This window comes from Hemibagrus wyckioides, linkage group LG11, assembly GCF_019097595.1.
Source record: "Hemibagrus wyckioides isolate EC202008001 linkage group LG11, SWU_Hwy_1.0, whole genome shotgun sequence".
NCBI lineage: Eukaryota > Metazoa > Chordata > Actinopteri > Siluriformes > Bagridae > Hemibagrus > Hemibagrus wyckioides.
The window spans coordinates 22050411-22077038 of NC_080720.1; the positions used below are offsets into that span (position 1 = coordinate 22050411).

The 26628-nt window shown below is 42.6% G+C and overlaps 1 protein-coding gene across 2 annotated transcripts; it reads right to left on the reverse strand.

Annotated features, from left to right (window-relative positions):
- Positions 1-113: 113 nt before the first annotated feature.
- Positions 114-26028, reverse strand: rybpb (RING1 and YY1 binding protein b). Of its 2 annotated transcripts, none has more exons than XM_058404019.1 (5): positions 25700-26028; positions 24907-25032; positions 5524-5793; positions 5337-5432; positions 114-3719 (listed from the first exon to the last, which is right to left on the reverse strand). In XM_058404019.1, the coding sequence occupies exons 1-5, from the start codon at positions 25723-25725 to the stop codon at positions 3467-3469; spliced, it is 771 nt and encodes a 256-aa protein (XP_058260002.1). In that variant the 5' UTR covers positions 25726-26028; the 3' UTR covers positions 114-3466. The 2 variants fall into 2 exon arrangements, with proteins under 2 accessions (XP_058260002.1, XP_058260004.1); XM_058404021.1 differs by having other exon boundaries at positions 114-3716; positions 25700-26026.
- Between the last annotated feature and the right edge of the window lie 600 nt (positions 26029-26628).

The window sequence follows — 26628 nt, forward strand, 5'->3', positions numbered from 1 at the left end:
TCAGTATTTCATGGAATCGAACATTATGAAAGAAATCACTGACATCATACATAACATGCACGTGTAGCGTTTGTCCAGTGAGGTCAGGAAACAAACTCGACAGCCAGTAGAACTTTAGATAAATTGGACATTTTATTTGTGAAAAACTACAAGCCAAAAATGCATAAATAGACATTTCTATTTGAAGCGAAGAAAATGATAAAGGTAGCCTCTAAAGAGCAAAGTCGTGCACATGCTGAAAACTGTAGTATTTGAACAGTGTAGTAAGCTATAGACAAGGAGCAATGTTCGATTAAAAAAACAAAAAACAAAACCAAAAACAAAACAAAAACATTTACACAAGGAAAATTAACACAACCATCACACAAAATTACCAAGAACACTCAAGCGAGTAGCAAGAAACGCAAAGCAATGACAAAGTTCAAATAAAATGGTTCGGTTAATACACTAATAGACCCTACGCTATTACGAAACAAACTGTAAAAGCGCTTCACAACAACATCGGATTAGGATCAGAATGAAGCGACTGGGTGATCTGTACACGGATATCGAAATTTCACACAGTTAATGCGACTGTATCTCACAAGTAAAGAAGCATTCGAATAAAGAGGGTTTCTGACAAAGGAAGCTAAAAAACAAAACAAAAAACGTAACCATCTTTACACAGTAAATTAAGGTTACTGGTCGTACACAAGAACAGAACTGCTTGCGCGTTTTAAAAAATAATAAAGAAAAAGAGACAAAAAAAAAATTTACAAATAAAATTAAAAAACAAAATGTTCAGCTCCATTGCCATTTGTAGCCTATCATGTTGACATTTGCACCATTTTTAAAGATACACATACAAGCATTGTTTAAACTGTTTTTTTTTTTTGTTTGTTTGTTTGTTTAAAAATTCCAATAAATTAAGATACAATTCATTTTTCTCTTTACAATTTTACAAAAAAAAGTTAGCTAACTGCTCGTGATAGTGGGTAAGGCAAGTGAAAAGATGGCTATAATCAGAAGAAATGGAAAGTAGGCTATACAGTGCTCAGCAACTACAAGTGGGTTCGGATGTGGCGAGCATTTGGAACGGTAACATTCGGGGTTTTATTATTATTATTATTATTTTTGGAATTTACCCAATGTAGTTTTCTTCATGTTGTGTTCACATTGCATATTCTTCCAAAAAAAACAAAACCAAAAAAAAAAAAAAAACATTTCAGTATAACTGCCATGTATGTGGTTCACCGTATAATTAAAGCGCAGAAGATCAGGGGGTTGTGGGCGAGGGCGGTTATAACTCGATGCTTTCAGAAGTGACAATCACTGGTTAATATCACAAATACACAAAAGACATGGTTACTGTCTCACAAACTGACCCAGTAAAGTAAGCCTTCATTTGTACAGAACACTAGAGGACTAGGAACGACTGCGGTCTCAACAGAACATTATCCCAAAGTCACTGGTGAGAAAGAGAAAGGAAACAAAAGAGCAAAACTTCAATTCATCTCATCACTGCAGGAGCAAAACCAAGTCCTGTTACACAAGTGATACACGAGTGATACTTTCACACTTCTGACGCTTAACAGTTACTAGAGCGACTCAAATGGATGATACGGGTTGAAAGTATTGCAATGTTCTGTTGTACCTTCTAACTGACCGCGTCTTGCTCCGCGAATCGACACGGCAATGTACAACATCTAACGCTGATGTGGTCTTTACAGGCTTGATTCCGAAGCAACCGATGAACTTTCACAGTATATCGTGGACAAGAATTAGACGGTAAGAATTAGATATGGATTATATTAGACTTTATTTAAAATGTATTATTATATATCACACATATGATCATTACATTTCGAATTGTTATTTGTCTATCGTGTCAATATCAAATTCCTTTGGTCCTTCAATAAATAAAACTCATATCATATACACATACTTTATACAGGTTTAATACAGTTGAAAAGGAAGTGGATTTTTTTTTTTTTTTTTTTTTTTTTTAAGGGATAGATAGGTATCACAACTCTTATTTTGGCCGTTACGTCGGAGGTGCGAGATTTTGTCTGAAACACGGGAATACTCTGGATGAGTGAGAAAAATAAAATAAATGTAAAATAATAATTAAAAAAAAAAAAAAAAACATTTTGTGTCCTCTGTTTTCCTTCAGCGACATCCTGTGGTTCTACACAATCAGTAAGTCATCTGAGTCCCAAGTTACAGTCTCTACATCTTCATGTTTTTTTGTTTTTTTTTTCTTATCCTTCAAGACTGTGATTCAAGTACACTGGAACGTATTCTGTAAGAAAGTTATAACATGGGACGGTATGCATTAGCTTACAACCAGACTAGTTCCATGGCTAAAAAGTTTAGTGTTTGTACTACATGCCTTAAATAACCAATAAGTTACAAATACCTCTGCTGAACAAATGTAATTAACTCATATAAACAGCAACAGCAAACCGAGAGAGCATATCCAGATCCTGATCCAACTCTGACATGAGAATAAACTGTAAGCTTGTTTAGGGTTTCGAACACATATATAGTCGATCCAGAGCAAAACTACTGTGAGTGTAAAATACGAGGTTCTATTCACAGATGTTAAAGGTCAAAGATGGGCATCACATGGAGCGTGAAAGCCTGGACTGTGAAAAAAGCTAAGAAACTGTCAGAACTGTCTGGAAAAATGAGAGCTGAAAATGCCACTGTGAAAAGCAGACAGCCGTCCCCTAGCACTCACTGCAAAACTAAAAAACATAAAATTATGATAATAATAACTAGAACAGCTGAGGTGGGGGGGGGGGAGAGAAGAAGAGTGAAATAGACTAAGCTTAAGGACCTTGATGTGTGAAAGACTGTCTGAGCAGGAAAAAAAAAACAAAAACAAAGAATTCACAGTGTAGCTAGCACCAATGTGGGAGAGTTTCTCAGGGGGCTCCAGGAAAACAATTCAAACTCATTAAAAACTCATTAAAAGTGTAAAATGGAACCATCAGCCATGCTACTTAGCGAAAAAAAAAAGGGGGAAAAAAATCTCTAAAAGTATTAAAATACAACAGATAATAAATAAGTGTCATAGCCATTCAGAAAATTGTTAAAGTGTAGGTGGTTATTGTGCACAGCAGACCTTTTTTTTTTAATACAAAAAAAGAAAAAAAAAGAAAAAGTTGATTCAGCCAGATGTTCACTTACAAGTATAAAACAATACATACAAGAGTGGGGATGCCATCTCACTGGCCCTGCTGTCACTCCAGTGCTACCAAGGTGTGATGCTGAGAATATCCACTGCTATAGGTCCAGAGACATGAGATTATCTCCCATCAGGAAATATGTGCACGCATCAACATTTGTGTAAATGTGGGGATGTGAAACATTCGTCCCTCTTTTGGTAATCGAAAGCAGATGAGAGGAATGAAAGCAGGGCATAGGAGAACTGCGGAACAGCCAGCATCTCCACAGTGTCCAAGAGCACTGGTCTGAAGGCTCAGAATGACTCGTCGTGGCCAAGCGAGAGGTCTCGTTTAGGAGTGGAGGCACGTGACGAGCTCTTGTCCATGCTCTCGGAGCCCGAGCTCGGGTGCTGCTGCTCAGAGGCGGCACTGGACGTCACTGTCGAGGAGGATGTGGAGGATGAACGAGTCTTCTCTTTAAAGTCCGTTATGATTACTGTCACGTTCCCCACTGTGATGGCCAGCTGCTGGGCCGTGCTCCGGTCCACGTTCTTCAATTTGGGTCTACTGACCAAAAAAAAAAAAAGAAAGAAAGAGAGAGAGAGACACAGATGTTATTCCCAAGTATGGAACTTGCAAGAACTTGCTTTTTTCTTTTCATAGGGTAAAAAAAAGTGTACAAAGGAAAATAGATAGCATGTGTAATTAGTGGCCATTGAGCATAAATGCGTTTCTCCTGACTAGCAGATTTATGATGGAGTTTGAAATGTTACCTGGCTCTGTGAGCTCACAGCTCGACCCCTCTGCAGTATCTTTCAATACCTCACCATGCTGCCAGACAGCCGGCTGTGCTTAAGAGATGTGTGAGCATGTTGAGATGCTGCTCACGGCTGGCATTATACATTACACAGATTTCCAGCAAGACCCTGAAGTTTGAGCAGAGTTTTTTCTTGTAACTCCCCTTTCACTCCTACATTTTCTTTCTTTACACACTACATGTGGCTGTCTGCATGGTGCCGGGTCACTGTGCCACAGCGTAAAGCCTACACTGTGCCACAGCGTAAAGCCTACACTGTGCCACAGCGTAAAGCCTACACTGTGCCACAGCGTAAAGCCTACACTGTGCCACAGCGTAAAGCCTACACTGTGCCACAGCGTAAAGCCTACACTGTGCCACAGCGTAAAGCCTACACTGTGCGCATTAAAGCAGATTTTAGACTAGGCTATACTATGTCCGAGCTCCTTAGCAATCATGATGGATTATGAACACATTGGTCTTGCTTGCATGCCTGCTGCTGACACTTGAATCGCCACACTGTTGGTTTTACTAGCTGAACAGCAGCGTTTAGACAAACTGATGGCATTTTGCTGTGTGCATCTGAACCATCGATGATCCCTTTGTGACAAAGCAGATCATACCCTAGTCCTAGCAGTGGGAAAAGCTTTCCTACAAGGATGGCTAAACAAAGTAAAGTGAAGTTTGCCAGTGCAGTACATCACAGTGCTGTGGACAGAGACTCAGTGGGGGTTAATAAAGATCACAGCTTTTGTAGAAAGAGTGTAGCACCTCCATCCTCCTCGCCCCAAGAGCCCAATGTTGGGTATTTTGGTAAGCTGGTGGTAGCATATCATAAAATGAGTAAAAATACAACCCTATACATCTCTGTAGTTCTCGAACCAATTTCCTTAGAAAAATGGTCACGGTGCGTGAAGGATTAATGGCAATTGTGTGCGAGACATCGCCGATATCCGATTACATCGTCCTTATCGGCCAGGCCTAGACAGATCAGTGGGAAAACAGCCAGCAGAGAGTGTGTGGGAGTGAAACCTTGCACTGCTCATTTGAGCACAGCCCACGACTAACACACTCATTCAGAGGCAAAGAAGGAGAAAGAACAGGGTAGAGGGAGGGGGGCTGCATTTGTGAATCAGAGCAGCTCTTACATTGAGATGCACTGTGGCTGTCTGCCAGCTTTGTTCAGTGACAGAATGACTAACAGTAGCTATTCAAGCTGAAGGAAGGCATCTCAAACTGCAGTTATTAATATACTACCATCTCTTTTTTAAAATGGGATGGCATTAAACATTCTAATAAGACGAGAGACAAGCAGCTATAGCTCCCTTAGAACAAGCAAAAAATAACACGCACACAGAAAAAAAAAATAAAGATGGAAAATGAAGCACCTTGAGATGTGAGAGTTTTTAGTCTTGGTAGTTGATTTCCCAGACTGTATACTGTTTCTTTCACTTGGTGGGCTTTGATGGTTGTCCATCTTGGGCCTGCAAAGAGACGTCAATAAGTGGTTAATGTGTGTTAGAAACAAATTCATGTTAATGTGCTTTGCAGTAAAATGCAGCTAACATGTTGTACCTGGTCTTTTTGCTGCCGGGTTTCTTTGGTAGGGCAACTGTGATTTCTTTCTCCCTGTCCTTCTTCTCTTTCTCAGCATTGTCCTTCTCCTCAATCTTGTCCTTGGCTGGGTGCTCACCATCAGGCAGGTTTCGCTCTGGTCGCTCGCCATCGGCCCTCTCCTTCTCAGGTCTCTCTGGCTTCTCCTTCTTTTCTTTCTTCGCAGGGGGAGGGGTGGCATACTGCTGCGCCACCTGCTGAGCCACCAGCTGGGAGTTTATCCTGGGCTTCCTGTGGGGCCATTCAGAGTTCACAGAGTGTGGGTTAAAGGGGGAACGAGCAGAACGCATCAAAACCATCCCTAACATGACTAAATGTGCTTCTACATCAACACCTAACATAACACCTAACAAACTACCTGCATTCTAACTGGGCGGTCCGCATATCCTAGTTTGGATGGGGACATGGACTGGGGAAGGTTTAAGTCCTGTACCAAAACTGAGCATAATGAAATCAATAAGATCAAAGATGGATTAAAGGACAGACATGATATGAAATTAAACAGTCCTAGATATTTTGAAGGATAAAAATATAGACTCAAAATAAATTTTGAAATTATATGTCAATATTCATAGCCCATCAAACACAAACAACCCTGGATGGAGAAACAGCTGCCAATACAGCTTACTGTACCATACAGCTTGTGTAAAATACTCAAGATATACACTTACAGAGCAGTTTATTATAAGCACTACACAAACCGTCCATGTTGACTTGACTGCCTGCAGAGTTTTCGGAATCTCCCATTCTATCACATCGTAAAAGGTGCTCTATCAGATATAAATCTGGTGACTGAGAAGATCACTGAAGAACCCTGAACGCACAGTCATGCAACCAGTTTGAGAGGACTTTTACTATGGTGACATGCTGGAAGTAGATGAGGGTAAACTGTGGTCAGAAAGGAAGGAAGGAAGGCAGATGTTTAGCAACTATAGTCAAATAGGCTGTGAACAGCCTAAAGTATGCCACGAAAGCATTCCCCAAGCCATTTCACCATGTTCACCAGCCTGAAGTGTTGACACAAAACAGAAAGGGTTCATGGATTCATGCTGGTGAGTTATTGTATCTTTTGTCAGCTCGCACCAGTCTGGACATTCTCCACTGACCTCTTTCATCAACAAGTCATTTCTGTCCAAAGAACTTTTATAAATAATTAAACAAATCTGAGATCACATTTTCCTCATTCTAATGTGAACATTATCCATCTGAAGCTGTTGCCCCATATCTGCAACACACTGCCACACGACTGCCTGATTAGATAATTGCATGAATCTGTACACATGAAGTGTGCAGGAGCTCATAATAAACTGCTCTGTGAGTGTGTTCACATTAAAGAAAGTCACAAACTCTGAAGTGCCTTAATAATTAAAACTGTATACTGAGTGACTTAACAATTAAACTGAAATATGCTCGAAAGTTAACATTTCAGGAGCACTGGCCATTGCCGAATGGGGGTCATAATACAGTTTAAGACTTGGCTTTCATCAAAACGACTGCAGAGTCAAACAATCTTTCAAAACACCTTCCCTGCATGCAAGTGCAACTTCCATATGTACTGCTGGGTTAAACAGAGCAACGGAGTGAGTATTCCTATTGCATTACTACTGTACAATCACTGGCATTGTGTTCTTTATAATTACAATCAACAATTAAGAGAAAGACTGAGTGGAGTTTACGTGAAATGTATAAAATCACTTGGAGCACATAAACGATGCACAGGCTGGATCACGCACTAACAGAAAAATGGCTGTGGATTAAACCATTGCTTGAATAGGAAGCTTTTCAAGAACTGTTGAACTGCTGAAAGACAAGCATGAGACAGATCACTAATGTGGCAGAGTAAACTGGTCTAGTGGTCATTCAAGGCTTCAAACTTCTAGATTGGTATCTGATGTGTTACAGACGAATGTCAACTCTGACTGTTAGAGGAAACTGTTAAAAAAAAAAAAAATAATTGAATCCTGGCCCCTGCATAAACATTCTGTTTTGTGATGATATGCTCATCTCCAGGACACAATTAACACATAAAATATACTTTTATATATTTAAAATATAAATATATAATATATTTGTACAAATATATAAACAGGTTCACAAAAAATGAAGCGGTATTATTTCATTTTATGGACATCCACGCTCTGAAATCTACAGAAAGATTCATTTTTTGTGCCTATGTTGGGTTCAGGCTCCCTGTTATTAGGGTCCATGCTGTGCTCTGCTCTGTTCCAGCTGTGTTTGCCCGTTACAAGCCTAATCCCATTACTCCACTCTCTTAACAAATGAGTGTGAGGATCACAGGTGTGGGACAATGACAAGCACTAATCTAATTATGGCTTGAGGGTTTGGCCTCATTCAGAAATAAGAGGACTGCGTAGTCCTTCGCAATCTGTCCTGCTGGTACGTGAGGCCAAGTGCCACCACAGGTGGACAGATCTGATTACAACAACTCCTTGTTTTACAATGACATGGTGAAAGCCTTTTGGCTATTCACCTTTTTTGTGCAAATACGCCTCTTCCTCCAGCACAAACCCACAGAGTCAGCAGCCGTGTGCTGCAGGCTTTCTCTCTTCCCTATTCTCAGCGCATGGTTGAGTTAATTAAAAGCCGAGGGGCTGTGGTGGAGATCTGAGGAAGAACTGTGCACGGCCCAGGCCAGCTCATGCTCCTCGAGTATAATGGCAGACATCTGGCAGCAGCTGGGGGTAACAAAGCAACTAGACTGAGGATGGGCGGAAACGGGGGAAGAGAGCCGGAGAGCCCACTAGCACCGTTAACGTTGTCTAAACATTTTGACATGGCAACCTGCCTTCGTTATCTTCCATCTGCTAACCTGTCGAAGGCCATCATTTAAAGCATTTAAGCGGTTCACAGTTCAGAGTGAGAAACACGTTGGATCTTTTTCATTTAAAACACAGGGCTGCAAATAGATTATTTTGTCATTCAATCTTCAGCAAACTACAGCCATGAATGTGAAAATAATTCAAGAAATAAATAAGCTCAGGATAATTCATTTTAATGATTCAATTAAAGAAAAGCATTAAATCACATTATCCAATTACAGCTAATTGACAACAAACTTGTTAGCAGACTATACAGTTTCTGAAAGTCTTATCCTTTAATCTGTCTGCTAACCTTAACACCCCATTTGTAGATGATTTGAAATAGCTGCTGCAGCAGAGCTGAGGCGGAAGTAACAAAGTGCTAAACTTCTCAGTCTCGTTAAACAGCACACAGTTTCCGAGTGCGAGCGGGCGCACACACGCGGGCGCACACACGCGGGCGCACACACGCGGGCGCACACACGCGGGCGCACACACGCGGGCGCACACACGCGGGCGCACACACGCGGGCGCACACTTGTAAATAACTTCAGCCAAGACAAGAGCAGGATCAAACGTGACTCAAACACGGCTCAAAACTACAAAGCATGCTCACTGTGGCATGTTTCCTGGCATCACACCACGTTACAGTAGGTGCAACACACTGGTTGGCAAGGAGGCAAGTCTAAGGAAATGTCTGTAATGCAAAATATTACACTGTCTCAATTCAATGAATAGTGTTGAATTTAGTGTGTGTTGTTGCAGCACAATTTACAAGTAATGTTAAACCCTGAAACAGACACCATACCTCAGACAAAAGTATAGACAATGTGGATTTCCTCAAGCAGCAACCATGTCCTGGGATGTCCAATTTTGGGGTGAAATATTCCTAAATGGCAAATTTATAATAACAAAACAGTGCTACTAAGGAGCAAATGTAATTATATATAGTTTGTGTAGGTGTGTGTTCGTGTAAAAATGATACTCAGAGTAGAAATTTCCTTGTTGCTGATATCACCATGCTTATTGATCCAGCTCATCAATAGTGATGTAACACAACACTACAGACTAACCAGCTGCCTGCCTTGTGAAGTAAATCATGGCCCTGAAGTGTCTGAGCATCCCAAAGATGTCTCTTTTTGCCCCGTGACAGACGGGTTGCAGGTTCCTGTCCCACGGGGACTAGCCAATCACAAGACAATCAATCTCCTCATAATAGGGAATCATGTTGAAGGGACCATCACAACATCATAATCAATACCACCTCTGTGAGCAATCCAGATGAATCTGAGCTATGGGAATTACAGAACTGCTGGGAAAAATGCCAACCACAAAAAAGGGGGAGGGGGGGGATTAGTGCTGGAACATCTGTAGGAGGAATGTCAGTATTCCCTTTAAAAAAATAAATGAATAAAAAATCATGCAGACAAAAACATTGAAAATTAATTTAAATTGTTTTACAATTATAGTAATTTTCTGAATTAAATACAATTAATTAGACTTCATAGGAATTCTCAGAGGTGAAGCTGAACAAATTTGCAGCAATTACATACGCACTTAAAGAAAAAGCAGTGCTGCTAAGCATACCATACACTATAAAAGCAAAAACAAGTCAACAGCAAGGTTAAGTGGTAAGCGGCATAATTCAGTCTAACCACTACAGGAGAGCCTAGAGGTATTTGCTCGGATCCAGCTGAGGGATTTGTCAGAAGTGTGCGCTGAGGCCTTGCTAAATGCCTGTTCGCCCGAGTCTACCTCTAATGAGCATCCGTAACTGCTTCCCACCTGAGGTTAGGCCGGGAGCAGTGCTGGAGGTGGACATGGCCATGATTGATTTGCTCAAACCCGCCCTCTCGCTCAGGTTCTGCTGCCAAGCGGTGAGATTTGTATCATGCGTAGATCAGAGGAGCAGAAATAGGCCAGGCGGTTAAGCCGTGATTCAGTGCCAGCTGTATTTCAGCCATGAATGCTCACTGGCATGTCAGGACCACTGTTAAACCTGCCACGACAAGGCAAAAACCAAACAATGCATTATTTACCGGCCAGCACATGACCAACAGCAGAACCACGCTCCCTTCACAAACCAAGACATCTCTCCATGGAGCTGATCGGATTACCGAATGCAAACAACTTTTAGAATCAGATCTGTGTCCAATATAACGTGTATAATGTTTCTTTATAGAAATGTCATCCACTGCTGCGAATTGCACTCCCCCAAAGCGGTTGTGGGTGAAACCAAAATAATTTTTGAGTGGGGATGGAAACAAAACAGCCACCACTCAGGAGCACGGGCAAACTGTGCCACCAGCATAAAAGTACGCCATCAGTGAATGCCAAGCTCTTCAGACCAGACAGACTTGTAGCACAGACAGCTGCTTTCCACCACGTTCTTAGACAGTGATTGACAGTTCCTCCTCCCCACCGCCCCTTCAATCTTCTGTGAAGTGGGCCAGATGCTATAAAACTACCGTCATTGACACACTATAAGCAACGACCAGGCAGACGGCAGAAAGCAACAAGGAAGCTACACAAACCTCCATCAGCATCTCAGTCATTTAAAAAAAAAAAAAAAAAAAAAAAAAGAAAGGGGAAAAAAAAAAAAAAAAAATTTATTTGGCCTTCAAATTATACACTCACTGACGCCAGCAGTAACACGTTTCTCACGGTATACGCCGACACCCACCTATTAGATAAACAGTGCCGAGAATGCGTTTTGTTTGAGATTTATGTTCACTGAGCTTAAGGTGATAGTGGAGTGCCAGGTTGCAGACAGAGAAAAATGAAACACATCACCTACAATGGGGTGGTGGAATAAGAGTACTTGTCTGAAGAGAGGCTATAGAAAAGTCCTCAATTAAATCAGCTCTTCAAATGCAAGAGCAGTGCAGAGACACGGGATTGCAGGCAGTAGCCTTTTGGACTGCAGTGGTCTATAGTATACCGACGGATGGAAGACGCATCAAAGAGACAAATAATCATACTGACACCAGTAGCGAGGTCTGAACTACAAGAATGTAAACACTCGTGCTGGAACGGACCATAGTAACCCAAGCTCTATCTACTACTACCATTTCTCCCTGCAGAGTGAATGTGTTTTGTGCACCATAAGGATTCCATTACTCAACCCCATGAGAAGAAATCTCTTGGATGCTCAGAGAGAAGGAGGGGGGGGGCGTCTGAAAGAAAATAATGACTGTGCATACCATTCCCTCCACAATGCAGCTGAAGATGTTTCACTATTTTGCTCTGTTTGCGTTTCCAAAAAAATCCCGATGTCTAGTCTCAGGTAAAACGCAAACCGAAAACCTCTTGGCCATTAGAGCATCTCACATCATGGCCATGATGGACAATTCATTCGTATGCAGTCACATTTTCATGCAGTCATCAGCATAACAGTTAGCGGAGAGCCCTGATCCTCTAGTACAGGCGTATTAAGCCCTCAGCGGGGGGGGATGATGGCACTACTGGTTTTCGGTGAGTGTTAAACAAGCTCTGGGATTCAGCTCCCATAAGCCATTCCGCTAAACGATTAGTGGCACGGCGCCTGCTCGCCAAAGACGAGATGGAGTACACAAACCCTCAGAGAACACCTGGGTTCCAGACACTGGACTGGAGACATCAAACATTCACCTCCCCCTCGCTTGGGATGAACTCGGAGTCTCCTTTTTGAGAATTGTTGAGAAATTGCAAATACAGACTGGATGAAGGACAGACTGACAAAGCACAGAGAAAAAGCAGAAAAAGGCAACACAGACAAGCAGTGTTTCTCTTACATAGGTGAATCTTAAAGAGTGATTGCCCGGTACCATACTGCCCAGTGCTGCCCTATACTGACGACCACCCAAGTACATTTCGTCTTACTCAAAAATGATTTATTAATCCGTTCCAAGAAAACAATGTGCCTTATTTCCAACTTGGCAGCACGGTGTCAGAGGGGGGAGGGAGAGAAAGAACAGAAAGAGGAGAGGAGGAGGGGCAGAAAGACAGCAACACAGGCTCAGAGAAGCAGCAGCAGTTTCCTGGTAATGTTTAGATGTGAATTAGCCGGCGACTTTCATTGCTAGAGTTGCAACTATATAGAATATAGTAAACCGTGCTGCATTAGTCATTTAACAGTGCAGCAGCTGTCAGTTATATTCAGCTCTCATATCCCCTGCACTTTATAGCACATGAACACTTCAGGTCACGTCACTTAAAGCATCAACACAGCCTGAACCAATGCGATACAATAGCTGGTAACTATTGTTCCTGGCTAGTTTGCATTTATCGAGTGAATAAGGCACCCTGCTCCCCATTCAGACACTTAATGTACTCACACGCTGCACTTCAAGCAGCAACATGTGACCAGTAGATAAACATAAATCTAAATCAATAGCAATTACCTGTTGCCAGTGATATGTGGTGACACTTTAAATGCTCTTTAGCCTCAAACTGTTTATAACTAAGCTGCGCCTGAATGATTAGTGAGGAGAAGCTCAGGCGCACTCCACTCTCTCCTCCTCTTTAGTGAAAGCTAGAACACACCTACCGAAAGTTTAGATTAGTTAGATTTCTATCAGTTGTTCGTACTCCTGCATATGCGACATCATTTCTTGTAGCAACGTTTGCATACATTTAAACTGTCACCTAGATAATTTCATGCTTGGGAGGCCTAATATGAGTTCCGCTTCTGCAGATGGAACACCAGAAGTTTAATGAATTTTAATGAAGTTGAGATTTAACAGAGAAATGCACAAACAAATGTCTTGAGTAAAATATATGAATGCAGAAATGTTTTTTTTTTAAATGTAGGTATTTTAGATTAAAAAGTTACAAGTTCTAGGACTCAGATTGTAGGGGTAAGACACAGTGCAACAAGACTTGCAGAAAGAGACACAGGGCAACAAAGAGACAAAGTGACATGGGGCATGACAGAGTGACGCAGTGTGTGACACAGTCTAACAGGGCATGACAGAGTGTAACAGGGTAACAGTTTAACAGGGAGCGACAGAGTGACAGGGCGTGACAGAGTGTAACAGGGTAACAGTTTAACAGGGAGCGACAGAGTGACAGGGCGTGACAGAGTGTAACAGGGTAACAGTTTAACAGGGAGCGACAGAGTGACAGGGCGTGACAGAGTGTAACAGGGTAACAGTTTAACAGGGAGCGACAGAGTGACAGGGCGTGACAGAGTGTAACAGGGTAACAGTTTAACAGGGAGCGACAGAGTGACAGGGCGTGACAGAGTGTAACAGGGTAACAGTTTAACAGGGAGCAACAGAGTGACAGGGCGTGACAGAGTGTAACAGGGTAACAGTTTAACAGGGAGCGACAGAGTGACAGGGCGTGACAGAGTGTAACAGGGTAACAGTTTAACAGGGAGCGACAGAGTGACAGGGCATGACAGAGTGTAACAGGGTAACAGTTTAACAGGGTAACAGTGTGCAACAGGGTGACCGAGTATAACAGGGTGACCGTGACTGGATGTGACAGAGTGTAACATGGTACCAAAGGGACACAGGGCGCAACAAGGTCTCACAGGGTGAAAGTCTCACAGAGCGACAGAGTCTCGCATGGTGTGACGGAGAGACACAGGGCAACAGAGACAGAGAACAACAGAGACACAGTGTGTGACAGATGCAGTCACAGAAAGACACCAATGCTCCAGACTAACACCATCCAGCCATCCCAGGAACAGTAAAAATAGGGAACAGGATGTCAGATCTATGACACTTCAGGAGAATAATATTGTGCAGATTTAGATTTGGTTGTTAAATATATAAAGTAACAGATTGCAGAATGGAAGGCGGGACTTCTTCCTTTTCTTTTTTTAGCTTGTTACTTCTACACAGTGGTTGGTGGTCAGGTGGTCATGCTCTCCTCTGATTTCCATGGCAACAGAAAGCCGAGCGAGAAAAGCGTGACACCCAGTTACCATCAGCAATGCAGCGATTTTTTAAAAAAAAGACCCAGAGAGTACATTTATACATCTTATCTAATAAAGAAAGCAGTAAGTAAGGTGTGACCAGTTATGGCCAAGTTGATCCTCTATAATTACACATTTATTCTTAGTTATCTAACATTTTTGGCCATTATGTTAAGTGTTATGGAAATGCTCTTAGAGCTCTTCTGCTTGTTATTAGGCTGGCAATGCTTATTCAGATCATTAGAGGCACATTAATCTGTATGAGAGATTAAAGGCATAACTGTTACAATAATGAATTGGTATGGACTACTCCCTGATCAAATGCTGACATGGATACATTAAGGTTAGACTACACTGTTTCCAACACAAGAGACTTTTCTGACTTTTAAACATCTCTTCAAACACATCAGTGCAATTAAAAAAGAGAGAGAGAGAGAGAGAGAGAGAGAGAAAGAGAGAAAGAAAGAGAGAGAAAGAGAGAAAGAGAGAAAGAGAGAAAGAAAAAGAAAGAAAGAAAGAAAGAAAAATTAATGTAGAAAGAAAGAAAGAAAAAAGAAATTAATGTAGAAGGTACAAAAGAAAGAACGGAATTAATGTAGAAAGAAAGAACAAAAGAAAGAAAGAAAAAACATTAAGGTCATACAGGAGCAATTCAAAAGATCAACGCAAATGCCAATAACAAACAGCACTGTTTTTCACAGGACTGGTCATTACACAGAAATATTCAGGGTCATCATGATCAACTTTTCCACATGCAGTTATTTACGTCCCTCCTATGCCTAAAGGTCCATAATCAATCAGTGTGTATTTTATCTTTGGAAAGGATTTCATACTCGGACCAGAAAAGTCTCCAGTTCTTTAAGGGAGTTAAATCACACTTCTTTGGGAGCAAAATGAAAACTGCACAATGGTAACTCTACACAGTGTTGAAGTAGTAACCACTTCCAACCACAAGTTCTTATAGAATTCAACAGGAAGAACATCTATTCCTGGTGTTCGACATGAAGGAGGCTCCATGAGGGCAAGGGTCACTTCACTGGAGTAGTTCCATTTCCAGAGAGTTCCCTCTGCTCTGAGGTTAGAACAGTTCACTTGAGATATCAGTAGCATAGTGGGTAGAGTAAAAATCCACAGCTGCCCTAGGCATCTCCACTGGGTCAGAAGGAATATGTCCATTACTGTCCCTTAAACAGTGTGCGTGTTTTTCTTCTGCAGCTTTACACTCCATCCATGACTCCTTTTTCCAGAGAATATCAACTATGATAAGTGTGTAATGAGAAAGGGGTGGGAACAAGTGTTTGAAACCCGTTTCTCATGTTCAGAGATAAACCAGTCCAAACGTGCAGCAGAAATCGAACCCGAGCTAACGTTCAGCCAAGTGTATGCCTCCATAAGAAAGGTGCAGGGAGTTAAGAGACAGTATGGAAAGGAAACAGATAGAAGCAAACATACTTATTTTGCTTGCCCTACAATTAGCCTCTCTTTACAAGTCAATTTGTCTTGTCTAATTGTTTTTTGTTAAATACGAAAGTGTTTCTGTTGAGAGAGTTCTTTATAACTACTCACTTTTCTTGCCTGCATCACAGAGGAGACAAACTTTTCAAGGTCAGGGGGAAAAAATGCCTGCTTTTCCTTTTGTTTTCAGTACCATCTGACCACTGCTCCTCATCTCTCATGCCATCATCAGTACGCTGAGACTGCCTGCACTGCAGCAGTGGACACACACACACACACACACACACACACACACACACACACACACACACAACCTCAACACTGTCCCGAGTCTCGCTCTTTTCAGTAGAATCAGTCACACTCAATATTTCCACTCTAACAGAACTACATCCAGGCTGCTCGTCATTCACACCTTTTGCATTGTTCTTACTCCCCTCATTCTGCCCCTTCACTTCCTCAGTAGCTCCATCCACCCACACAGAGCCTTTTCTTTCCCTGTCCTCCATGTGACGGTCAGTGTTCAGTGTCATTATCATTGAGGTAGACAGGTGTGGGTCATTAGGCAAGTCCTTATGTGGGCTCAAGAAGCATTTATGCCCCAAAATCTCTGCATTCAAAACACCTGAGATCCTCAGTGCTTGCGTACACCATATAAAGAGTTATCTCCATGAAAGGCACAGAAAGAATCAAATAAACAACATGTCTGAGCACTGCGTTTTTGCTCCCAATTAGGATCATTCTAAAGGGGCTTGGGATTTTTCTGAATCGCATTAGTTCTTTAGTAATGGTGCCGCTGGAGACAAACAGCAGGAGGGTACAGAGAGGGTAACTCTAGTGGCTGGAGCGGGCAGTGGGGTCGCCGGAACATAAGTTCCTTTAACCCATATTCAATTCAGTCAATGATTGAACCTCCCAAGCTCTCATACAACTAGGAGCAACTCTCCCACAGTAACACCACCTGTACCCATTACGGAAGGAGAGGGCTGGCATTCCTGGAGCGGGAACAGCCGCCATACCAGCATCTACAGTAACACGCCACACACAGAGAAACTTTTGCGCACACACGTTGCTCCTGTAAGGAACGTCACAGCCATCAAACCCAAAATATAAGTTTTATTTATATTTTTATATATATATATATATATATATATATATATATATATATATATATATATATATATATATATATATATATATATATATATATATATATATATATATATATATATATACACACACACACATATACACACACACATATATATATACACACATTATATATATATAATAAAATGTCCAGCCCATGATCTGTGATGATGTCCAGCCCATGATCTGTGATGAGAAACACTGCAGATAAGGACACTATTACAAAATAGAAAAAAAAAATAGAAAGCCAAGAGTTAAAACAGAGAAGAGGAAAAAAGCATGATGAAGCTTGTGCCAAGTAAGTCAATGCTTCACTGACAGTAAGTGCTCTGTCTCCGGAGGCAGAAAGCTGACTGCATCATCTGTCCATAATAGAGGGTTTCCTCCCCCGGCTGACCTTTCGTGCCACATGCCGCCTGCCTTCTTTGAGACTGACAGATAGGTGGTGTGGCAGTGTTAAACACTTCTTAGCTACGTTCGTCAGTGAAAGCCCGACACGTTCTTTGACGCGACACGTGTGCTACTTGCCTGCACATTCACACTCGTTTCTCCTTCTCCCGTCTTGTGTAAACAGAACCTGGTCTGAATTGGCTTAAGTAGGCTCTGGGCAATACGGCAGGCTGCTAAGCGGAGACAACATTTCATGGGATATTTTATGTCTAGACCAGACCGGTCTGCAAAACTAATGAGGAGAAATGCAATAAAGCAGCTCTTCATGTACAAGGCTCAAACTGAAAACCACTCAAAAGAGCTTCTGTGATTTGCATTTCAGAATGCCAGGATACTCTGCGCTGGTTTATTTCTTTTTAAAACTCAACAAATAATCACAGGCTACAAGACACAAACATTTTAGAAAAGATGGGAAGGGGGAAAAAATCATCATCATGCAGGGAACATTTAATATTTCACTGTGTCAATAAAAATGTTCGTTCACCACTAAAGGTCCTTTATCATACGTTGCTTTTTTTTTGTATTTTCTTTTAGTTTAGCTTGTGAAATGAGGCACACCATGCCCCTGCCTGTAACACGTGTAGAACTGTCTAGGAAACTGTTGGAGATAAATAATGGCATCAGTTCAAATACAGCCTTGTGTATTAGAGTCAGACTCAGATAATGAAACCAAAAGAGAGGACCAGAGATTATAGTACGCTGTTTCAGAACAGTACATTTTTATATTATGTATTATTCTGACAGCCCAAAGTTCAACAGCATGATGCAACCGGACATGGATAGCCTGCTGTAACGCACCCAGGCGGGGATAGCCCGCTGTAACGCACCCAGGCGGGGATAGCCCGCTGTAAGGTGAACGAGTAGGATATTTTAACCGTCTTAGATTCTGTGATGTCAAAGAGACACCGAATCCAAAACATACTGCTTAGTAAGTCAACATTATGGACTATAGCGTGAGTGGTACTTTAACAATGTTTCAGCTACATGAAGCCCTTTTTATTTCAGAAAACCGAGGAAAATTCGGGTCTCCATTATACGAGCCCTTTAAGAGTATTAGCAGCACACCACAAAAAGATGTCAGCTTGTAATAAGACAATAGTGCTAATCCTCTTACTGGTGACACCAAACAAGGATTATAGCCTGAAGCGAGTTGACTGAGCAGGGAGTTTTATCACACATGGAGCTCCAGCAGGAATGTGCTGGCAAAACTGCTGTATCAGGGTTATATATTAATGACAGCCAGAAATTATACTGAGTGCAAATCAATCTGGCAATTTCACGGGTCAAGACCTGCGATGAATTTGATTTACATACACATCGGAGCAAAAACCCAAAACAAACAGATTAGCCAAGAGTAAACACAGTGGTATTAAGTATAACTGAAAGACGTCTGGGGTACAGTATCTCGAACAGATCATAACACGAATGAAAGTCGACTTCATGAAACCATGCCTACGTATATTTAGACCACATGAGACGCTAATTCTTTTAAATGACTGAACTGTAAACACCACCAATCATGACCGAATCTAAGACGAAAATTTCATATCGGTGTCAAATTGGCTAATGTAAAGGACTGAAGGCTCATCACGGTGCTTCCCATTAAGAAAGATTATTTTGTCTTCAAGGCAACTGACAGACAAACCCGAGCATAAAACTACTGCCTGTGTGTGGTTTCACTTACATGATTTAACCTTGATCACGGCATGTTGTGGTTTCACCGGCGCATGGCTCGGATAAACACCCACCCCCTGGTCCACTGAATGACTGAAGTGCTGTGGCGGTGGTGCATGAGGGAATAAAAGTAAGGGAACGAGAATGAAAAAGAGGCAGAGAGAGAGAGAGAGAGAGAGAGAGGGAGAGAGAGGGGGCAAGCCCGGCACTTCCCTTCGCTGCGTAATGATGTGCTCCATTCTGCCTTCCCTCTGGGAGCCTCTTGGCTGAGTGAGCACATCCCTGCACCGCCGTCCATCAAACTGCCGCTCCCCTCACTCTCACAGCATGGTCCAACTCACTCGCTCGCTCCACACCCTCTCCCTCTCTCTTTCTCCATGTCCCTCTCCTCTTTCCTTCTCTTCTCCCCCGTGCCTTGTCATCTGGTTCGCTCTCAATGTTCCGATTCACAGGGCAGTTTAGAGAGCGCGTTGTCGCTCCAACTCGTTTGCTGGGTCCCTTAGCCAACAATCTCTCCCACTGCTCATCTCGAGTTTCACACTCAACAAAAACCCACACTCAAGACTCCCACCTGTACTGACGAGTAAAGCGTATGTTTTCGCCATATGTTAAACAAAAAAAGGCTATGAAAAGACTTAAAAACTTTATTTTTAATAAAAAAAAATAAAATAAAAAAAAAAAAACCAACCAAAACACAGCAGGCTGTATTCTAACTTGTCCTCTGACACAAACCATAACTCAACAATTTTAACTGCACAAGTTTACCACACTGCTTCCAAGTAGCCAGTGGTCAAATCAGATCAGTTCTCTAATTTATCTTTTTTCCTCTCTCTCGTCCCGTTCTCTTTTTTTTAACATTCAGAAACTGATGAATCCACGTTAAACCTCAGGCACAGTAACATTTTAAACATACCTAAAGCTACACCATTTCAACCCCAGTTTCCCCATCACAGACTAATTCTGGGGTTCATCAGGAAAGCCATTCTATATTTCTACCACCACATCTTTCTCTTATTTCTCTCTTAACACCAAATACAAAATTGTGTAGTAACCACCACAACAGCCAAATTCACATGACAGACATCTTGTGTGTTTATTTTTGTAAGACAGTGGGATTTTGGGGGGATGAGGCACACTTCGGCAGGGATCTCTCCAGGTGACAGACTGTTGTAGTTGTTTGTGAGCCTCGTCTGCGATCGCTCGTGTAGTGAGGCACAGTGTTGCGTCCACAAAACAACAGACTGCATCAGACTGATAAGAGTCGTGCAGTGCAGTACAGTGATTTGGAGAGTTTGAAAGGCTGGAGCGCTCACACACTTGCAGAAATCTTCACATCTCATTAACAAATTTAATCCCCCAATTACCACATCAGGGCAGACTAATGACGCAGGGGGTGAGGGGCACGAACACAAAATGCAGCACAAACTGCTTCTACAACTCCATTATATGAATTTAAGTCACAATGAGGAAATTCCCTGAATTATACACATCTCGAATCATTTTATATCAAACACATGCAGATATAACACACTCACGCGCACACACACACACACACCATCTGTGCCCGTCACCTTACTGCTCGCTTGAGCAGGTAGTGTTTAAACATAGTATTAGCATACTCCATCCGGAATTAAGCACTTAAAGCCTTAATTTCCCATCAAATTATAAACGGACCCTTCACTTCAACTGAGCAGACTGCTTCACATTCATCCGCTATTAGACACTTAATATTCCATCTGGTTGACTTGACACATGAAGCAGGTCGCCCACAAACGGCAATTTCAGACTTATGTTTGATTGTGCGCTGTAGCTTAACACATCACACTCTTCAAAGACTGATAGCATTCAAACGACATGCTTGGAAAGTGTGTGTGTGTGTGTGTGCGCGCGCGCGCGCGTGTGCGTCAGCTTAAAAAGGAAACTGAAGGAGAGTCTGCTGGTTAGTAACCAACGTGGTGGATTTTGCTGTGATGAACTGATACACAGATAAAAGGTCAAATTCACTGTGCCGCCACAGATTATTATTCACATTTGCATCAATCATTCATCACTGGGAAGCTGACCTTCACATTACACAAGAATGTACAAGGTCTTAAGGGAGGAGAAAGTAAACCAAAATGTAACCTTAGAACGACTAACGCGATACTTCAAACGCTCCCCTCGAGCACGAGACAAACATAAAACTTACAAACGTGCAGAGCAGGCCAGGCCAGCCAGCAGGAATCTGCAGGGGAAGGAGACGTAATGTACACCCACCACTGAGGATCAAGGTAACACAAAGCCTGCCTGGCACTTCCCCTCCGATCCCACACATCAGTCAACTTAAGAAAGTCCTAATGGACACTTCCTGCAACCTGCAAGATACTGATACGTGTACAGGGAAACAGTCAGTGTGAAAGCTGAGACAGAAACTAGGTGTCGCGTTATTGCGGCACTGCTCTCAGGCTTTTTCACTGCAATGTTACAGCACAGTGGTTAGTGGTCTTCTGAGGTCGGGGCACAGGAAAACAAATTCAGCAGTTGCAAAACACGCCATAGGACACGTGTTCTGTGAACGCTCCCGGTGTTGTTTTTCCTTTTGCAAATCATTATGGTTAACGTTTCAAGTCCAAAACACTGCCTGGAACAATCTCTATAACTTAACGCACAATAATTAATAAAACGCACTTTAATACTTTACACGTTTAGTCTTTAGACTCTGCATCGTTATGTATTTTATTGTGTTTGAGCCACAGCCTCAACAGCAATAATAAAGCACCGGGCTCTGTATGCACACAGAACACCACCGCCTCTCTGTCAGCAGCGGCAAATCTATTCTGGTACTGAACGGAGATAATGCACTTCATATGCATGCATACGCTTTTAGTTGTGTACCTACGCTGCATTACCCTGATTGTGCACGGACAACCATGTATATAAAGCAGAGATCATCTGCTAGTAATCCCATGGCATTAATAAAGCACTAAACTTCATACAGATAAAGATAAATTGGCTACGAGGTTGAATTTTATGTTTCCCCGTTTGTGAGTGTGTTTATCTGCATGACAACGAAAAGTCTCCGATCAACCTGGCTGCAGTCTCGCATGGCCCTCGTGTAATCACACGAGCTGTGAGGACATTAGGAGATGTTGCACGTGTAAATGTGATACATGACTAAACGTGTCGGAATGGCTAAAGTAGGGAGACGGAGAAGTGGCACTTGAAAAATGAGTAAAAGTGGTTTATTAACCGAGACTTCTAATAAAATTCTAATAAAAATCACGAATGTATTCAGTTGTACTGTGGCCATTTTGCAGATTCCATATTCAGGGAGCTTATGCCGTCTTTGAGAGATCAGCAGCGCAGTGCAGCTCTGACCCGCGTGACCCCGGATGACCTCAGCTAACGTTAACGCAGAGCGACAGCCTCTGATGTGCAGCGGCTGCTGAAAGGCATAGAAGCGCTGGAGACACCATGGTCGTAGTGTGCAGTCTGCTACCAGGGACACGGCCGCGTTATTACCATTTGAAAGACCAGCAGCCTTTTCATTCATACTAATTATGCTCATTTTATTCCCCGGTTAACTTTTTTTTAAAAAAAAGTCCATTATTAAATGTCACCCAAACGTGCTTAGACTTGCTCAAAAAACATCATATAAATTGAAAATGTGCTGCAGTGTAATCTCGTCCTAGTGCTGTACATTTCTACGGCTCTCGTTAACCGCGGTCATCATCTCTGTACGATAGTCTGGAACAGGGAAGACTAAACAAAAAGTCACTTTACCTGCAATGAATTTTAACAAAAACATCAAACAAGTAGGTGAAAAAATCAAACCCAAACATTTGGACCCATCTCCAGTAAGAAACATAAAATAAAAGAGCAGAAATGCAAGCGCTATCAGCTGAGAGCTGGCAGTGTTCTTTGAACTCGACACCATCAAAAGGTGAAATAATTGGCAAATGAAATGTGTTATAGCTACACAAAGGCCCATTCAGAGAGGGAAACCTAGATAAAAGGCGAGGAGAGCTGAAGATAAATCGCCAACAAGCGCAAGCGCATGTCATTTTGCTGCACGCGCAAGCCGCGCTCGCCGATACGCTGCTGGATTACATCAAAACAAGCACAAGGTGGCTAATTAGTGCTCATTAATCCGAGAGCCAGATTTCTTACATCAGCAAACGATCGCGTCCATCAAAGGTTAACGTCTCCGCTCAAACAAGGCTGTGCGTCTTTTCTCTGCAACATTTCAGGTTTTTATTCACCAGTCTGACAGCGGCTTGGCACTTGCTGGCGAGAGACAGATTGGTGTTTTGACGTGTGTGGTATTACTTTCTTCCATTACCATAAATCCTACTCATCTACTTCCTGCAAATCACTCTGTTTTGCAACGTTCAAATCTGGAAGGAAGACGTTACTGTTATCGACATTTACGTTGCAGGACATCTGTGTTCCCCTTATAAAAGGTGTAGGCACACATACAAACTCCCACCCCCAAATGTCAGTTCTGCTGAGTGTTAAACCACAGTTGAAAAGGGTAGAGCATGGGGATTCCTGACCTGGGCCACACATTACTCATAGCTGTAGACACCACATCAGTCAGCTGATGAGAAGTGTTGGCGGCTTCACACACACACACATCATAAACACTGTAAAGCACTGGCAGGGTTTATTCAGTTTATAAGAACACGATGACTGGGTTTCACACAAAAAAAAAAAAAAAAAAAAAAAAAAAAAAACATACAACTAACGTCACACGCTAGTCACAAAACAATACGCAAAGCACACGCTGATCCCCGGCAGTTCGGCATTTAACGGTAATTTAGGAAAACTTTCACAGCCACAGAAACGTCAGCTGCCATTAGGCTTCTCTGCTTCAAGTTAATAACAGATACAGGCAGGTTTCACACTTGTGCGTCACACAGGAGTTGTACCAGAGAAGCACTTTATCATCACTGACAAATATGCATCACTTACAGGAGAGGAAGCGACTGAGAACCACAAGATTTCCTAACAGTTAATAGACTCCCTAACAGCAGCATTCGGCCAGACAAGAATATTTACTGAGCACAGACTCCTCTCTCTCTCCCTTTCCACCTGTCAGTGAGAAAAGCAGGATGTAATAATAAACACCTGACAACCTGAACGCCTTATATGACAACTCCTGGCCATGAATAACAAACATCTGGAGAATCTATGCACATATTCCGTGATCACGCTGTAAACAGTAGAGTTATGGATTTTGGACTGCAAAGCACTGAGGAAGACAAAACCAAAACTGCAGCTGGATGGAGGAGGGGGTGTGTGTGTGTGAGTGTGAGTGAGACAGACAGAGAGAGAGTCAGAGAGAGAGAGAAAGACAGAGAGAGAAAGACAGGGAGAGACACACAGAGAGAGACAGACAGAGACAGAGAGAGAGAGAGAGAGAGAGAGACAGAGACACAGAGAGAGTCAGAGAGAGAGACCGAGACACAGACACAGACACAGAGAGTCAGTCAGAGAGAGAGACAGAGAGAGAGACAGAGACAGAGAGAGAGAGAGACAGAGACAGAGAGAGACAGACAGAGAGACACAGAGACACAGAGACAGACAGAGAGACACAGAGACAGACAGAGAGACACAGAGACAGACAGAGAGACACAGAGACAGACAGAGAGACACAGAGACAGACAGAGAGACACAGAGACAGGGGATTGCGTGTTCTCTTTTTTGCCAGGAGCTTTAAATTCCTCCAACACATGGAAAGATGTGCAACTTTACACCCTGCACTTCTGCACGCGCTGTTCACCAAAATCTACGCATAAAGAAAAGGAGCATCGTTCATCCCAAACAAGGCTGTGTAAGAAGTTGATGTGCAACAGCAGCAGGATTGCATTAAGGAGGGAGGGAGAGAGTGAGCGAGGGGGAGAAAAGCCCTACCTTGTGGATGTGCCCTTCCGTACATCGCAGATGCTGCATTTAAAGGCTTCCGCGCTGTTCCTGAACGTGCACACGCTGCAGTCCCAGTAGCCGTCATCCGCCGCCGGCTTGGCTTGTCTTTTTGGCCTGAGGGGAAACAAGACGAAAACATTTCACTAAGGTCAACTTCACTCGTCGTCCAAGAACTGACAGAAACGTGTGCGGACGTGTAATATTAATCGCATCAAACAAGTCCCACAGTAATGTAAAGTGACAAATGTCAAACTCGACACTGGTTGAAATCCGGACTAGACGAAGCTAACTAGCTTGCTAACTAGCGCAGTTTTTTTTTTTCTTCTTCTTTTCTTTTTTTTTTTTTCCTCTGGAGCCACCACTCACTCGACTAACACACAAACCGTCCGATTGTAACCCTAGCGTTAGCGCGAGACCAGGCTAGAGCTAACGATATCGAGGGTTAAAACTAGACGTCAAAAATGTCCTTTCCGAGCAAAAGAAATTCGAGACAGCTTCAAGTGGCAGTTAATACATTTTTTTTCCGACGAGGCCCGGTGTATCCTCCTGTAAATCTCCCTTTGTCTGTGAGTGACTAGCTGCTCGAGTCAGTAGGGGTAGAGCAGAGAAGCCGCCATAGCTGCACTGTTCTCTCTCGAGCACACGAGACGAGAAAAAAAGCAGAAACACTCCTTGAGGAAAAAAAAAGCGTCTGAATAGCGAGCCCGAGAAAAACGGCACGGAAACGCAGGCGAACAAACACCGATCTCACGGGGAACGTCCAAACGGTGGGCTTTCTTACCTGATAGGGCTCTTTTTGTCGCCCATGATAGGGGGAAAACGTCTCAGAAAAAGAAAAAAAGGGATTTAAAAAAAGGTTTGGGCAATTAAGAATAATTGTGAGGAGGATCCACAGAGCTCGAACCGCCGCTAGCGCAGGCAGGCAGAGTCGCGTTCACGGACGGGCGCGAGGCAAAGCGAGCGCACACCGCGTGACTCCGTGCTGCCCAATCAGCGCCGCCTTCGCTTTAAAGTCTCGCTAGGAAATCGAAAATAGATCCAGTAATAACGCCACTCTCTTCTTTTCTCTTCAACTGTTCGCCTTTAGTCGTGCAAACGCTGAAGTGTGTGTGTGTGTGTGTGTGTGTGTGTGTGACTGAGTAGACTAGTTGAGAGGCTGTTCTGCTGTCTCGCGCAGTATGGGAAGGGCTAAAAAAAAATAAATGAGCAAGTTCAGGTTGTGTGCACTGTAACACAAGTCAGCTTGGATAAGTTGACAAGCAAATGCATCCAACTTTCTATTCCTCACTTTCTAACCACTCCTAAAACCTTAGTAAAGCTCAGTAATGCACCCGATCTTGCTTATCAAGGTTTCCACATAATGGACATCTAAATACTAGAGCAAGGTGTGGCTTTAGGGTTGTGAGTGAGAAGCAGCTGATAGCAGCGCAGATCCAGATAATGTTCCAGAAAGCTGAAGATAGAGCCATGTTTTAAGCAGTGGAACATCCCTCACATACACACACACACACACGGCGCAGCTGTTAGGTCATTCACCTGGGATGAGGTGGATCCAGAGCGTATCCCGGGAACACCGGGAGTAAGGCATCCTCAGTAGGACTTCAGGCACGTGCTCACATGCAAGATGATCTGTAGATCAAGCTCAGGATTGAATCCCTTTAACCCCTATCCCCTGTCAAAAACAAAAAGTACACCCACACACAAATTATA